Here is an 18,901-nt window from a genome sequence, read left to right on the forward strand (position 1 = left end):
CCTAACCCTATCCCCTCATACCTTAACCTTAACCCTTCATACCTTAAACCTAACCCCTCATACCCTAACCCCTCATACCATAACCCCTCATACCCTAACCCCTCATACCCTAAACCTAACCCCTCATACCTTAACCCTCTCATACCCTTACCCCTCACACCCTAACCTCTCATACCCTAACCCCTCACACCCTAACCCCTCACACCCTAACCCTAACCACTCATACCCTAACCACTCATACCCTAACCCCTCACACCCTCACACCCTAACCACTCATACCCTAACCCCTCACACCCTAACCCTAACCCCTCATACCCTGACCTCTCATACCCTAACCATAGCCACTCATAACCTAATGCTAACCCTTCATACCCAAACCCCTCATACCCTAAACCTTCATACCCTAACCCCTCATACCCTAACCCTTCATACCCTAACCCCTCATACCCAATCCCCTCACACCCTAACCCCTAACCCCTCACACCCTAACCCCTCATACCCTAACCCCTAACCCCTCATACCCAAACCCCTCACACCCAAACCCCTCACACCCTAACCCCTCACACCCTAACCCCTCATACCCTAACCCCTCATACCCAAACCACTCACACCCTAACCCTAACCCATCACACCCTAACCCCTCACACCCTAACCCTAACAGCTCACACCCTAACTCCTCATACCCTAACCCCTCACACCCTAACCCCTCACACCCTGACTGTTACGCTTAACACCCTAACCTTATTCCATCAATCCCAAATGATTTCCTCATTATCTGGGAGTGTAATTGTGAACTGAATGTGTTTTTATCCATCCCAGATCATTTCCAGGACCAGATGAAGCGAGAACTATCGTACAGAGAGGAGATGGTGCAGCAGCTACAGATGGTCAGATCACCTACTACTATACCATAACATTTATTCTACACTGTTTGACCCTAACCCCTACTACACTGTTACTCTATCTGACCCTAACCCCTACTACACTGTCTGACCCTAACCCCCACTACACTGTCTGACCCTATCCCCAACTACACTGTCTGACCCTAACCCCTATTACACTGTCTGACCCTAACCCCTACTACACTGTCTGACCCTAACCCCTACTGCACTGTTACACTGTCTGACCCTAACCCCAACTACACTGTCTGACCCTAACCCCTACTACACTGTCTGACCTTAACCCCTACTGCACTGTCTGACCCTAACCCCTACGACACTGTCTGACCCTAACCTCTACTACACTGTCTGACCCTAACCCCTACTACACTGTTACACTGTCTGACCCTAACCCCAACTACACTGTCTGACCCTAACCCCAACTACACTGTCTGACCCTAACCCCTACTACACTGTCTGACCTTAACCCCTACTACACTGTCTGACCCTAAACCCTACTACACTGTCTGACCCTAACCCCTACTACACTGTTACAATGTCTGATCCCAACCCCTACTACACTGTCTGACCCTAACCCCTACTACACTGTTACACTGTCTGACCCTAACCCCTACTACACTTTCTGACCCCAACCCCTACTACACTGTCTGACCCTAACCCCTACTACACTGTCTGACCCTAACCCCTACTACACTGTCTGACCCTAACCCCTACTATACTGTCTGACCCTAACCTCATCTACACTGTTTGACTCTAACCCCTACTACACTGTTACACTGTCTGACCCTAACCCTTACTACACTGTCTGACCCTAACCCCTACTACACTGTCTGACCCTAACCCCTACTAATACTGTCTGACCCTATCCCCTACTACACTGTCTTACCCTAACCCCTACTACACTGTCTGACTCTAACCCCTACTACACTGTCTGAACCGAACCCCTACTATACTGTCTGACCCTAACCCCCACTACACTGTCTGACCCTATCCCCAACTACAATGTCTGACCCTAACCCCTACTACACTGTCTGAACCTAACCCCTATTACACTGTCTGACCCTAACCCCTGCTACACTGTTACACTGTCTGACCCTAACCCCAACTACACTGTCTGACCCTAACCCCTACTACACTGTCTGACCCTAACCCCTACTACACTGTCTGACCCTAACCCCTACTACACTGTCTGACCCTAACCCCTACTACACTGTCTGACCCTAACCCCTACTACACTGTCTGACCCTAACCCCAACTACACTGTCTGACTCTAACCCCTACTACACTGTCTGACCCTAACCCCAACTACACTGTCTGACCCTAACCCCTACTACACTGTCTGACTCTAACCCCTACTACACTGTCTGAACCGAACCCCTACTATACTGTCTGACCCTATCCCCCACTACACTGTCTGACCCTATCCCCAACTACACTGTCTGACCCTATCCCAAACTACACTGTCTGACCCTAACCCCTATTACACTGTCTGACCCTAACCCCTACTACACTGTCTGACCCTAACCCCTACTGCACTGTTACACTGTCTGACCCTAACCCCAACTACACTGTCTGACCCTAACCCCTACTACACTGTCTGACCTTAACCCCTACTGCACTGTCTGACCCTAACCCCTACTACACTGTCTGACCCTAACCTCTACTACACTGTCTGACCCTAACCCCAACTACACTTTCTGACCCTAACCCCTACTACACTGTCTGACCCTAACCTCTACTACACTGTCTGACCCTAACCCCAACTACACTGTCTGACCCTAACCCCTACTACACTGTCTGACCTTAACCCCTACTACACTTACTGACCCTAACCCCTACTACACTGTCTGACCCTAACCTCTACTACACTGTCTGACCCTAACCCCAACTACACTGTCTGACCCTAAACCCTATGACACTGTCTGACCCTAACCCCTACTACACTGTTACACTGTCTGACCCTAACCCCTACTACACTGTCTGACCCTAACCCCTACTACACTGTCTGACCCTAACCCCTACTACACTGTTACAGTGTCTGACCCTAACCCCTACTACACTGTTACACTGTCTGACCATAACCCCTACTACACTGTCTGACCCTAACCCCTACTATACTGTCTGACCCTAACCCCTACTACACTGTCACACTGTCTGACCCTAACCCCAACTACACTGTCTGACCCTAACCCCTACTACACTGTCTGAACCTAACCCCTATTACACTGTCTGACCCTAACCCCTGCTACACTGTTACACTGTCTGACCCTAACCCCAACTACACTGTCTGACCCTAACCCCTACTACACTGTCTGACCCTAACCCCTACTACACTGTCTGACCCTAACCCCTACTACACTGTTACACTGTCTGACCCTAACCCCTACTACACTGTCTGACCCTAACCCCAACTACACTGTCTGACCCTAACCCCAACTACACTGTCTGACCCTAACCCCTACTACACTGTTATAATGTCTGACCCTAACCCCTACTACACTGTTACACTGTCTGACCCTAACCCCTACTACACTGTTACACTGTCTGACCCTAACCCCTACTATACTGTCTGACAGTGAGGAGTAAAATGCTAGGAACTGCTGTTATGTGATTATTCGTTTTTTGAACTTGGTAGTTTCTATTAATTTTCAAAATATGATATTATTATTATTATATGATCATACTTTTAATACTATGTTATTTGATGAAAACATTTCAACATATCAAAAATCCCATTCTGATTAATCCTATTCTGATCAAGCCTATTCTGATTAAGCCTTTTCTGATGAATCCTATTCTGATTAACCAGGTTAATCATATTCTGATTAATCCTATTCTGATGAATCCTCTTCTGATTAATCCGATTCTGATTAATCCTATTCTGATCAAGCCTATTCTGATGAATCCTATTCTGATGAATCCTATTCTGATTAATCCTATTCTGATTTATCCTATTCTGATTAAACCTATTCTAATTAATCCTATTCTGATTAATCCTATTCTGATTAAACCTATTCTGATTAATCCTATTCTGATTAAACCTATTCTGATTAATCCTATTCTGATTTATCCTATTCTGATTAATCCTATTCTGATTAAACCTATTCTGATTAATCCTGTTCTGATTTATCCTATTCTGATTAATCCTATTCTGATCAAGCCTATTCTGATTAATCCTATTCTGATTAATCCTATTCTGATTAATCCTATTCTGATTAATCCTATTCTGATTTATCCTATTCTGATTAATCCTATTCTGATTAATCCTATTCTGATTAAACCTATTCTGATTAATCCTATTCTGATTAAGCCTATTCTGATTAATCTTATTGTGATTAACCTGTTAGTGATTAACCTGTTTAGCGGGATTGATTTGACAACATCCAGTGAAATTGCAGAGCGCCAAATTCAAACTACAGAAATATAAATTCAAGATTCACAAAAATATAAATCTAATATATCACAATAAAGTTTAACATCTTGTTAATCGAGCCCCAGTGTCAGATTTCAAAAAGGCTTTACGGCGAAAGCAGACCATGCGATTATCTGAGGACAGCGCCCCGCATACAAACACATTAAAATAATTTTCAACCAGGCAGATGGCGACACAAAAGTCAGAAATAATGATATAATAAATGCCTTACCTTTGAAGATCTTCTTCGTTTTGCAATCCCAAATGTCTCAGTAACACAATGAATGGTCATTTTGTTCAATAAATTCCTTCTTTATATCCCCAAAATGTGAATTTATTTGGCTCGTTTGATTCAGAAATGCATCGGTTCCAACTCCCCCAACATGACTACAAAGTATCTAATAAGTTACCTGTAAACTTGGTCCAAACATTTCAAACAACGTTCCTAATCCAACCTCAGTATCCCAAAATGTAAATAATTGATCAAAATGATGACGGGATAAACTGTTTCCAATTCCAGATAAAAACCATGTGAAGCGCGTTCCAGTCCACCTGGAGTGACACTTACAAAGAACAGCCATTACTTCTTAATTTCTCAAAATAAAAACATTGAACAATTTCTAAAGACTGTTGACATCTAGTGGAAGCCATAGGAACTGCAAGCAGGTTCCTAATAATCAGGGCTTCACGTAGAAAACTATTGGGAAATAATATGACCTTAATTATTTTTTCCCTGGATGGTTTGTCCTCGGGGTTTCACCTGTCAAATCAGTTCTGTTATACTCACAGACATTATTTTAACAGTTGTAGAAACTTTAGAGTGTTTTCTATACAAATCTACTTATATGCATATCCTAGGTTCTGGGCCTGAGTCGCAGGCAGTTTACTTTACGCACACTTTTCATCCGGATGTGAAAATACTGCACCCTATCCCTAAGAAGTGTTTCATACTTTTCTGATTGTCCCATCCTGTATTTCATTGTATTTAAAACATATATCAAACAAGCATCTGACATGCCTTTCAAGGCTAGGAAGTTCATTTGTAGCAGTAGTCAATGAGATGAACAGTTGAACATATTGGCATCAGTCACACTCTGCATCTGCTTGTCAGTTACACAGTACCAGTCAAATGTTTGGACACACCTACTCATTTAAGGGTTTTTCTTTATTTTTTCAATTTTCTACATTGTAGAATAATAGTTAAGACATTAAAACTATGAAATAACACATATGGAATCATGTAGTAACCCAAAAAGTGTTAAACAAATAAAAAAAATAGTTTATATTTTAGATTCTTCAAAGTAGCCACCCTTTGCCTTGATGACATCTTTGCACAGTCTTGGCATTCTCTCAACCAGCTTCACCTGGTATGATTTTCCAACAGTCTTGAAGGAGTATTCTGAGCACTGCTTTTCCTTCACTCTGTGGTTCAATTAATCCCAAACCATCTCGATTGGGTTGAGGTCAGGTGATTGTGGAGGCCAGGTCATTTGATGCAGCACTCCATCACTCTCTGTTATTTCATAGTTTTGATGTCTTCACTTTTTTTTCTACAATGAATAAAATATTAAAAATAAAGAAAAACCCTAAAATGACTATGTGTGTCCAAACTTTTGACTGGTACGTATATAGCTGTTTATATCCTGCTCTCCAATTACATCCAGCTATATATAACTGGAGAACACAGCTATATATAACTGGAGAACACAGCTATATATAACTGGAGAACAGGATATATATAACTGGAGAACACAGCTATATATAACTGGAGAACACAGCTATATATAACTGGAGAACACAGCTATATATAACTGGAGAACACAGCTATATATAACTGGAGAACACAGCTATATATAACTGGAGAACAGGATATATATAACTGGAGAACACAGCTATATATAACTGGAGAACACAGCTATATATAACTGGAGAACACAGCTATATATAACTGGAGAACACAGCTATATATAACTGGAGAACACAGCTATATGTAATTGGAGAGCAGGATATAAACAGCTATATACGTACCAGTCAAAAGTTGGACACAAACCTTTGACTGGTACGTATATAGCTGTTTATATCCTGCTCTCCAATTACATATAGCTGTGTTCTCCAGTTATATATAGCTGTGTTCTCCAGTTATATATAGCTGTGTTCTCCAGTTATATATAGCTGTGTTCTCCAGTTATATATAGCTGTGTTCTCCAGTTATATATAGCTGTGTTCTCCAGTTATATATAGCTGTGTTCGTGTTTAGTCTGTAATGATGTATCTGATTCAGAGGAGGAGCTGATGGTTCTGTCTATAGTTTACAGTCTGTAATGATAGATCTGAACCCCCTTAAGAATGAGGTTGTGTTATGAGTATCTAACCCTAGAGTGAAGGGAGGTTCAGAACAATCAATTTATATTTGTTTGCAAATCAAATGCGCTAAATAAATGTAAATGACTGCATAACAAGGTATATCTACACTGTACGTACACTGGACTAATGTTATTTTTCTACCTTGTTCTTCAGATGCCAAACATCATCCGGAAAGAAAAGATCACATCACATCTTAACAAAAAGAGCTAAATTGTAAGTACCTTCTTGATGGTTTTAGAACATTCAGTGTTTTGTGAAGGCGATGGAAAATATGTTGTTGTGGGGGAGTTTAAAATAGGGGGGAGGGTTCTAAGCTGACGTGGACTTGTTTTAAGATGGTCATACTAAGGATAATTTTGCTATTTGATTTATAATTTTAGGACCCATAAGAATAAAATAATATATATATACAAATTATTTAAAATAAATATTGAATTTGGCCTTTACAAAAATAGCCCAGAGAATAGCATAGAATAACACAGTTAAAACATAAGTCATAATGAACAAGGTTTTGAAGTGTCTGTCCTAAATATAGGATATCTAAAAAAAACTCAGCTATATATATGTATACAGTTAAAGTCGGATGTTTACATACACTTAGGTTGGAGTCATTAAAACTCATTTTTCAACCACTCCACAAATTTATTGTTAACAAACTATAGTTTTGGCAAGTTGGTTCGGACATCTACTTTGTGCATGACATTGTTTACAGACAGATTATTTCACTTATAATTCACAGTATCACAATTCCAGTGGGTCAGAAGTTTGCATACACTAAGTTGACTGTGCCTTGGAACAGCTTGGAAAATAAACAGCTTGGAAAATTCCTGAAAATGATGTCATGGCTTTTGATAGGCTAATTGAAACCATTTGAGTCAATTAGAGGTGGACCTGTGGATGTTTTTCAAGGCCTACCTTCAAACTCAGTGCCTCTTTGCTTGACATCATGGGAAAATCAAAAGAAATCAGCCAAGACCTCAGAAAAAATTGTAGACCTCCACAAGTCTGGTTCATCCTTGGGAACAATTTATAAATGCCTGAAGGTACCACGTTCATCTGTACAAACAATAGTACGCAAGTATAAACACCATGGGACCACGAAGCCGTCATACCGCTCAGGAAGGAGACCCCATTTTCTCCTAGAGATGAACATACTTTGGTGTGAAAAGTGCACATCAATCCAAAAGAACAACAGCAAAGGACCTTGTGAAGATGCTGGAGGAAACAGGTACAAAAGTATCTATATCCACAGTAAAACAAGTCCTATATCGACATAACCTGAAAGGCCGCTCAGCAAGGAAGAAGCCACTGCTCCAAAACCAACATAAAAAAGCCAGACTACAGTTTGCAACTGCACATGGAGACAAAGATTGTACTTTTTGGAGAAATTACCTCTGGTCTGATGAAACAAAAATAGAACTGTTTGGCCATAATGACCATCGTTATGTTTGGAGGAAAAAGGGGGCGGGTTGCAAGCCGAAGAACACCATCCCAACTGTGAAGCACGGGGGGGGGGGGGACAGCATCATGTTGTGGGGGTGCTTTGCTGGAGGAGGGACTAGTGCACTGCACAAAATAGATAGCATCATGAGAGGGGACAATTATGTGGATATATTGAAGCAACATCTCAAGACATCAGTCAGGAAGTTAAAGATTGGTCGCAAATGGGTCTTCCAAATGGACATTGACCCCAAGCATACTTTTTTGTGGCAAAATGGCTTAAGGACAACAAAGTCAAGGTATTGGAGTGGCCATCACAAAGCCCTGACCTCAATCCTATGGAAAATGTGTGAGCAGAACAGAAAAAGCATGTGCGAGCAAGGAGGCCTACAAACCTGACTTCGTTACATCAGCTCTGTCAGGAGGAATGGGCCAAAATTCACCCAACTTATTGTGGGAAGCTTGTGGAAGGCTACCCGAAATGTCTGACCCAAGTTAAACTATTTAAAGGCAATGCCTTCAAATACTAATTGAGTGTATGTAAACTTCTGACCCACTGGGAATGTGATGAAAGGAACAAAAGCTGAAATAAATAATTCTCTCTACTATTATTCCGACATTTCACATTCTTAACATAAAGTGATGATCCTAACTGACCTAAAACAGGGAATTTTTACTTGGATTAAATGTCAGGAATTGTGAAAAACTGAGTTTAAATGTACTTGGCCAAGGTGTATGTAAACTTCCGACTTCAACTGTATATTTTGGTTGTTGTTTTTTTAACACATATTTAACACGTTTTTGGGTAGGCACAAAACTACCTTCATACTTCCATTCATTTTTTAAACCGTTACTGGTTATCTTCAGACGGGTCTAGTGAAAGCGATTTCCGGCTGTAGTTCTGCTACCTTTCACCGCAGATGCGGAAGTGCAACATGACATGACGTAGGTGGATGCGGTGGATTGAGACGAACCGGTGCGTTCAAAAAGTATCCACACCCCTTGACTTTTTCCACATTTTATTGTGCTGGTTTTAATTGTTCTTTTTTGGTCAACTTTCTACACAAAATACACTAATGTCAAAGTGGAAGAAATATGCTAACATTTGTAAATCATTTATGAAAAATTAAACACGAATATATTTTGATTAGATAGCCAATACATGAAGCACGGGGGTTGGGGGACGAGGTCACATGTTGTATTGTCAAACATCTTCACGTCCTTTTTTTTGTCCTTTTTCATAGTTGTCTGTTTTACTATTGAGCCAATACATGTTACAATCATTTTGGCAGCAATTACAACTGTGAGTCTTTCTGGGTAAGTCTCTAAGAGCTTTGCACATCTGGATTGTGCAACATTTGCCCATAATTCTTTTTAAACATTCTTCAAACTCTGTCAAATTGATTGTTGCTCATTGCTAGACAACCATTTTCAGGTCTTGCCATAGATTTCCAAGCAGATTTAAGTCAAAACTGTAGAAAACTGTGTAGAAACACTGACTTCTTGGTAAGAAACTCCAGTGCAGATTTGGCCTTGTATTTTAGATTACTGTCCTGCTGAAAGGTAAACTTGTCTCCCAGTGTCTGGTGGAAAGCAGACAGAACCAGGTTTTCCTTTAGGATATTGCCTGTGCTTATCTCCATTACATTTATTTTTTTATCCTGAAAACTCCCTAGTCCTTGCAAATGACAAGCATACCCATAACATTATGCAGTCACCACTATGCATGAAAATATGGAGACTGGTACTCATGGATGTGATTTGCCCCAAACATAGCAATTGTATTCAGGACAGAACATGTATTGCTTTGCCACATGTTTTTTGCAGTATACTTTAATGCCTTGTTGCAAACAGGATTCATGTTCTGGAATATTTTTTATTCTGTACAGGCTTCCTTCCTTTCACTCTGTCAATTAGGTTAGTATTGTGGAGTAACTACAATGTTGTTGATCCATCCTCAGTTTTCTCCTATCACAGCCATTCAACTCTGTAACTGTTTTAAAGTCACCATTGGCCTCATGGTGAAATCCCTGAGCGGTTTCCTTCCTCTCTGTCAACTGAGTTAGAAAGAACGCCTGTATCTTTGTAGTGACTGGGTGTATTGATACACCATCCAAAGTGTAATTAATAACTTCAACATGCTCAAAGGGATATTCAACGTCAGATTCTTTTTACCCATCTACCAATAGGTGCCCTTCTTTGCAAGGCTTTGAAAACCTCCCTGGTCTTTGTGTTTGAATCTGTGTTTGAAATTCACTGCTCAACTGAGGGACCTGACAGGAAATTGTATGTGTGGGGTACAGAGATGTGGTAGTCATTCAGGAAATCATGTTAAACACTATTATTACCCAAAGAGTGAGTCCATGCAATGTGTTATTTTACTTGTTAAGGACATTTTTACTCCTGAACTTATTTAGGATTGCCATAACAAAGGGGTTTAATACTTATTGACTCGACATTTCAGCTTTTAATGTTTAATTCATTTGTAAAAATGTTGAAAAACATAACTCAAAGTTTGCTATTTTGGGGTATTATCTGTAGGCCAGGGACGAAAAAAAATCAATTTGAAACTAAATTGCATTTTAAATTCATGCTGTAACACAACACAATGTGGAAGAAGTCAAAGCGTGTGAATAGTTTCTGAATGCACTGTACACACTGGGGTCTGAAAAGATTAACACCCTTGATAAAGATGAGCACAAATTACTGTGTAAAATGAATAATTTGCAACCTTTTACCTTATAGGCTGCTGCCCTGTATACAAAGAATTGGAATCACTGGCCACTTTAATAACGGAACACTAGTCAATTTAATAATGTTTAAGTAATGTTTACATACTGCTTTACTCATCTCATATGTATATACTCTATTATATTCTACTGTATTTTAGTCAATGCCACTTTGACATTGCTCGATCTAATATAAACACATTTCTTAATTCCATGTTTTTACTTTTAGATTTGTGTGTATTGTTGTGAATTGTGAGGTACTACTGCACTGTTGGAGCTAGGAACACAAGCATTTAGTTAGGTACTACTGCACTGTTGGAGCTAGGAACACAAGCATTTAGTTAGATACTACTGCACTGTTGGAGCTAGGAACACAAGCATTTAGTTAGATACTACTGCACTGTTGGAGCTAGGAACACACGCATTTAGTTAGATATTACTGCACTGTTGGAGCTAGGAACACAAGCATTTAGTTAGGTACTACTGCACTGTTGGAGCTAGGAACACAAGCATTTAGTTAGATACTACTGCACTGTTGGAGCTAGGAACACAAGCATTTAGTTAGATACTACTGCACTGTTGGAGCTAGGAACACAAGCATTTAGTTAGATACTACTGCACTGTTGGAGCTAGGAACACAAGCATTTAGTTAGATACTACTGCACTGTTGGAGCTAGGAACACAAGCATTTAGTTAGATACTACTGCACTGTTGGAGCTAGGAACACAAGCATTTAGTTAGATACTACTGCACTGTTGGAGCTAGGAACACAAGCATTTAGTTAGATACTACTGAACTGTTGGAGCTAGGAACACAAGCATTTAGTTAGATACTACTGCACTGTTGGAGCTAGGAACACAAGCATTTAGTTAGATACTACTGCACTGTTGGAGCTAGGAACACAAGCATTTAGTTAGATACTACTGTACTGTTGGAGCTAGGAACACAAGCATTTAGTTAGATACTACTGCACTGTTGGAGCTAGGAACACAAGCATTTAGTTAGATACTACTGCACTGTTGGAGCTAGGAACACAAGCATTTAGTTAGATACTACTGCACTGTTGGAGCTAGGAACACAAGCATTTAGTTAGATACTACTGCACTGTTGGAGCTAGGAACACAAGCATTTAGTTAGATACTACTGCACTGTTGGAGCTAGGAACACAAGCATTTAGTTAGATACTACTGCACTGTTGGAGCTAGGAACACAAGCATTTAGTTAGATACTACTGCACTGTTGGAGCTAGGAACACAAGCATTTAGTTAGATACTACTGCACTGTTGGAGCTAGGAACACAAGCATTTAGTTAGATACTACTGCACTGTTGGAGCTAGGAACACAAGCATTTAGTTAGATACTACTGCACTGTTGGAGCTAGGAACACAAGCATTTAGTTAGATACTACTGCACTGTTGGAGCTAGGAACACAAGCATTTAGTTAGATACTACTGCACTGTTGGAGCTAGGAACACAAGCATTTAGTTAGATACTACTGCACTGTTGGAGCTAGGAACACAAGCATTTAGTTAGATACTACTGCACTGTTGGAGCTAGGAACACAAGCATTAGTTAGATACTACTGCACTGTTGGAGCTAGGAACACAAGCATTTAGTTAGATACTACTGCACTGTTGGAGCTAGGAACACAAGCATTTAGTTAGATACTACTGCACTGTTGGAGCTAGGAACACAAGCATTTAGTTAGATACTACTGCACTGTTGGAGCTAGGAACACAAGCATTTAGTTAGATACTACTGCACTGTTGGAGCTAGGAACACAAGCATTTAGTTAGATACTACTGCACTGTTGGAGCTAGGAACACAAGCATTTAGTTAGATACTACTGCACTGTTGGAGCTAGGAACACAAGCATTTAGTTAGATACTACTGCACTGTTGGAGCTAGGAACACAAGCATTTAGTTAGATACTACTGCACTGTTGGAGCTAGGAACACAAGCATTTAGTTAGATACTACTGCACTGTTGGAGCTAGGAACACAAGCATTTAGTTAGATACTACTGCACTGTTGGAGCTAGGAACACAAGCATTTAGTTAGATACTACTGCACTGTTGGAGCTAGGAACACAAGCATTTAGTTAGATACTACTGCACTGTTGGAGCTAGGAACACAAGCATTTAGTTAGATACTACTGCACTGTTGGAGCTAGGAACACAAGCATTTAGTTAGATACTACTGCACTGTTGGAGCTAGGAACACAAGCATTTAGTTAGATACTACTGCACTGTTGGAGCTAGGAACACAAGCATTTAGTTAGATACTACTGCACTGTTGGAGCTAGGAACACAAGCATTTAGTTAGATACTACTGCACTGTTGGAGCTAGGAACACAAGCATTTAGTTAGATACTACTGCACTGTTGGAGCTAGGAACACAAGCATTTAGTTAGATACTACTGCACTGTTGGAGCTAGGAACACAAGCATTTAGTTAGATACTACTGCACTGTTGGAGCTAGGAACACAAGCATTTAGTTAGATACTACTGCACTGTTGGAGCTAGGAACACAAGCATTTAGTTAGATACTACTGCACTGTTGGAGCTAGGAACACAAGCATTTAGTTAGATACTACTGCACTGTTGGAGCTAGGAACACAAGCATTTAGTTAGATACTACTGCACTGTTGGAGCTAGGAACACAAGCATTTAGTTAGATACTACTGCACTGTTGGAGCTAGGAACACAAGCATTTAGTTAGATACTACTGCACTGTTGGAGCTAGGAACACAAGCATTTAGTTAGATACTACTGCACTGTTGGAGCTAGGAACACAAGCATTTAGTTAGATACTACTGCACTGTTGGAGCTAGGAACACAAGCATTTAGTTAGATACTACTGCACTGTTGGAGCTAGGAACACAAGCATTTAGTTAGATACTACTGCACTGTTGGAGCTAGGAACACAAGCATTTAGTTAGATACTACTGCACTGTTGGAGCTAGGAACACAAGCATTTAGTTAGATACTACTGCACTGTTGGAGCTAGGAACACAAGCATTTAGTTAGATACTACTGCACTGTTGGAGCTAGGAACACAAGCATTTAGTTAGATACTACTGCACTGTTGGAGCTAGGAACACAAGCATTTAGTTAGATACTACTGCACTGTTGGAGCTAGGAACACAAGCATTTAGTTAGATACTACTGCACTGTTGGAGCTAGGAACACAAGCATTTAGTTAGATACTACTGCACTGTTGGAGCTAGGAACACAAGCATTTAGTTAGATACTACTGCACTGTTGGAGCTAGGAACACAAGCATTTAGTTAGATACTACTGCACTGTTGGAGCTAGGAACACAAGCATTTAGTTAGATACTACTGCACTGTTGGAGCTAGGAACACAAGCATTTAGTTAGATACTACTGCACTGTTGGAGCTAGGAACACAAGCATTTAGTTAGTTACTACTGCACTGTTGGAGCTAGAAACACAAGCATTTAGTTAGATACTACTGCACTGTTGGAGCTAGGAACACAAGCATTTAGTTAGATACTACTGCACTGTTGGAGCTAGGAACACAAGCATTTATTTAGATACTACTGCACTGTTGGAGCTAGGAACACAAGCATTTAGTTAGTTACTACTGCACTGTTGGAGCTAGAAACACAAGCATTTAGTTAGATACTACTGCACTGTTGGAGCTAGGAACACACGCATTTAGTTAGATACTACTGCACTGTTGGAGCTAGGAACACAAGCATTTAGTTAGATACTACTGCACTGTTGGAGCTAGGAACACAAGCATTTAGTTAGATACTACTGTACTGTTGGAGCTAGGAACACAAGCATTTAGTTAGATACTACTGCACTGTTGGAGCTAGGAACACAAGCATTTAGTTAGATACTACTGCACTGTTGGAGCTAGGAACACAAGCATTTAGTTAGATACTACTGCACTGTTGGAGCTAGGAACACAAGCATTTAGTTAGATACTACTGCACTGTTGGAGCTAGGAACACAAGCATTTAGTTAGATACTACTGCACTGTTGGAGCTAGGAACACAAGCATTTAGTTAGATACTACTGCACTGTTGGAGCTAGGAACACAAGCATTTAGTTAGATACTACTGCACTGTTGGAGCTAGGAACACAAGCATTTAGTTAGATACTACTGCACTGTTGGAGCTAGGAACACAAGCATTTAGTTAGATACTACTGCACTGTTGGAGCTAGGAACACAAGCATTTAGTTAGATACTACTGCACTGTTGGAGCTAGGAACACAAGCATTTAGTTAGATACTACTGCACTGTTGGAGCTAGGAACACAAGCATTTAGTTAGATACTACTGTACTGTTGGAGCTAGGAACACAAGCATTTAGTTAGATACTACTGCACTGTTGGAGCTAGGAACACAAGCATTTAGTTAGATACTACTGCACTGTTGGAGCTAGGAACACAAGCATTTAGTTAGATACTACTGCACTGTTGGAGCTAGGAACACAAGCATTTAGTTAGATACTACTGCACTGTTGGAGCTAGGAACACAAGCATTTAGTTAGATACTACTGCACTGTTGGAGCTAGGAACACAAGCATTTAGTTAGATACTACTGCACTGTTGGAGCTAGGAACACAAGCATTTAGTTAGATACTACTGCACTGTTGGAGCTAGGAACACACGCATTTAGTTAGATACTACTGCACTGTTGGAGCTAGGAACACAAGCATTTAGTTAGATACTACTGCACTGTTGGAGCTAGAAACACAAGCATTTAGTTAGATACTACTGCACTGTTGGAGCTAGGAACACAAGCATTTAGTTAGATACTACTGCACTGTTGGAGCTAGGAACACAAGCATTTAGTTAGATACTACTGCACTGTTGGAGCTAGGAACACAAGCATTTAGTTAGATACTACTGCACTGTTGGAGCTAGGAACACAAGCATTTAGTTAGATACTACTGCACTGTTGGAGCTAGGAACACAAGCATTTAGTTAGATACTACTGCACTGTTGGAGCTAGGAACACAAGCATTTAGTTAGATACTACTGCACTGTTGGAGCTAGGAACACAAGCATTTAGTTAGATACTACTGCACTGTTGGAGCTAGGAACACAAGCATTTAGTTAGATACTACTGCACTGTTGGAGCTAGGAACACAAGCATTTAGTTAGATACTACTGCACTGTTGGAGCTAGGAACACAAGCATTTAGTTAGATACTACTGCACTGTTGGAGCTAGGAACACAAGCATTTAGTTAGATACTACTGTACTGTTGGAGCTAGGAACACAAGCATTTAGTTAGATACTACTGCACTGTTGGAGCTAGGAACACAAGCATTTAGTTAGATACTACTGCACTGTTGGAGCTAGGAACACAAGCATTTAGTTAGATACTACTGCACTGTTGGAGCTAGGAACACAAGCATTTAGTTAGATACTACTGCACTGTTGGAGCTAGGAACACAAGCATTTAGTTAGATACTACTGCACTGTTGGAGCTAGGAACACAAGCATTTAGTTAGATACTACTGCACTGTTGGAGCTAGGAACACAAGCATTTAGTTAGATACTACTGCACTGTTGGAGCTAGGAACACAAGCATTTAGTTAGATACTACTGCACTGTTGGAGCTAGGAACACAAGCATTTAGTTAGATACTACTGCACTGTTGGAGCTAGGAACACAAGCATTTAGTTAGATACTACTGCACTGTTGGAGCTAGGAACACAAGCATTTAGTTAGATACTACTGCACTGTTGGAGCTAGGAACACAAGCATTTAGTTAGTTACTACTGCACTGTTGGAGCTAGAAACACAAGCATTTAGTTAGATACTACTGCACTGTTGGAGCTAGGAACACAAGCATTTAGTTAGATACTACTGCACTGTTGGAGCTAGGAACACAAGCATTTATTTAGATACTACTGCACTGTTGGAGCTAGGAACACAAGCATTTAGTTAGTTACTACTGCACTGTTGGAGCTAGAAACACAAGCATTTAGTTAGATACTACTGCACTGTTGGAGCTAGGAACACACGCATTTAGTTAGATACTACTGCACTGTTGGAGCTAGGAACACAAGCATTTAGTTAGATACTACTGCACTGTTGGAGCTAGGAACACAAGCATTTAGTTAGATACTACTGTACTGTTGGAGCTAGGAACACAAGCATTTAGTTAGATACTACTGCACTGTTGGAGCTAGGAACACAAGCATTTAGTTAGATACTACTGCACTGTTGGAGCTAGGAACACAAGCATTTAGTTAGATACTACTGCACTGTTGGAGCTAGGAACACAAGCATTTAGTTAGATACTACTGCACTGTTGGAGCTAGGAACACAAGCATTTAGTTAGATACTACTGCACTGTTGGAGCTAGGAACACAAGCATTTAGTTAGATACTACTGCACTGTTGGAGCTAGGAACACAAGCATTTAGTTAGATACTACTGCACTGTTGGAGCTAGGAACACAAGCATTTAGTTAGATACTACTGCACTGTTGGAGCTAGGAACACAAGCATTTAGTTAGATACTACTGCACTGTTGGAGCTAGGAACACAAGCATTTAGTTAGATACTACTGCACTGTTGGAGCTAGGAACACAAGCATTTAGTTAGATACTACTGCACTGTTGGAGCTAGGAACACAAGCATTTAGTTAGATACTACTGTACTGTTGGAGCTAGGAACACAAGCATTTAGTTAGATACTACTGCACTGTTGGAGCTAGGAACACAAGCATTTAGTTAGATACTACTGCACTGTTGGAGCTAGGAACACAAGCATTTAGTTAGATACTACTGCACTGTTGGAGCTAGGAACACAAGCATTTAGTTAGATACTACTGCACTGTTGGAGCTAGGAACACAAGCATTTAGTTAGATACTACTGCACTGTTGGAGCTAGGAACACAAGCATTTAGTTAGATACTACTGCACTGTTGGAGCTAGGAACACAAGCATTTAGTTAGATACTACTGCACTGTTGGAGCTAGGAACACACGCATTTAGTTAGATACTACTGCACTGTTGGAGCTAGGAACACAAGCATTTAGTTAGATACTACTGCACTGTTGGAGCTAGGAACACAAGCATTTAGTTAGATACTACTGCACTGTTGGAGCTAGGAACACAAGCATTCAGTTAGATACTACTGCACTGTTGGAGCTAGGAACACAAGCATTTAGTTAGATACTACTGCACTGTTGGAGCTAGGAACACAAGCATTTAGTTAGATACTACTGCACTGTTGGAGCTAGGAACACAAGCATTTAGTTAGATACTACTGCACTGTTGGAGCTAGGAACACAAGCATTTAGTTAGATACTACTGCACTGTTGGAGCTAGGAACACAAGCATTTAGTTAGATACTACTGTACTGTTGGAGCTACGAACACAAACATTTAGTTAGATATTACTGCACTGTTGGAGCTAGAAACACAAGCATTTCTCTACACCCGCAATAACATCTGCTAAATATGTGTGTGACCAATAACATTTTATTTGAATTCAAATTCTAAACTATATTTTATGCTCAAAAACGTGTATTGTATTTATTATACTTTTATTATATTATATTTGATTATATATTAATCAGAAAAATATAATTTTTTAACAAGTAAGATTTTTTTCTCCCAAAAGGTAGGGGTCAAATTATTGACACCCCTGTTTTCAATACCTTTCAATACCTCACCTGACCACGTCAATCATTTTCGACCCCACTGTATGTAATATAATATAGTAAACATGATACACATGGTATAATATGATAGTCATGATGTCATAACTTTGACTCACCAGGGAACTTGGAAGTCCTGAACCATCTGGGCAAGAACCTGAGGTCCTATGAACCTTAGGAGTGAAATGGAGGTGGAGTGAAACCAACTAAAACATACAACTATGAAAAAGGACAAAAAAAAGGACGTGAAGATGTTTGACAATACAACATGTGACCTCGTCCCCCAACCAATCCTTGACAGTCTCTGACATGGACCATGGAGGAAACAAATAAAGACTTTGTCTACTACTCCGACGCCAGGTCCAAACCTAGAACAATATTAAATACTACTGCAGTGAATTACTAC

General features: G+C 40.3%; 1 protein-coding gene across 1 annotated transcript in view; it reads left to right on the forward strand.

The window, feature by feature from the left end:
* The window catches only part of LOC109882211 (SKI family transcriptional corepressor 2-like), a 29,877-nt gene that overhangs the window by 10,568 nt on the left and 408 nt on the right, over positions 1-18,901 (forward strand). The window contains exons 6-8 of the mRNA XM_031803014.1: positions 820-887; positions 6,829-6,888; positions 18,618-18,901. The exon at positions 18,618-18,901 is cut by the window's right edge and continues 408 nt beyond it. Of these exons, the coding sequence (XP_031658874.1) occupies positions 820-887; positions 6,829-6,885 (125 nt within the window). The 3' untranslated portion in view covers positions 6,886-6,888; positions 18,618-18,901. The remainder of the gene's footprint in view (positions 1-819; positions 888-6,828; positions 6,889-18,617) is intronic.

Source organism: Oncorhynchus kisutch, linkage group LG23, assembly GCF_002021735.2.
Source record: "Oncorhynchus kisutch isolate 150728-3 linkage group LG23, Okis_V2, whole genome shotgun sequence".
Taxonomy (NCBI): Eukaryota; Metazoa; Chordata; class Actinopteri; order Salmoniformes; family Salmonidae; genus Oncorhynchus; species Oncorhynchus kisutch.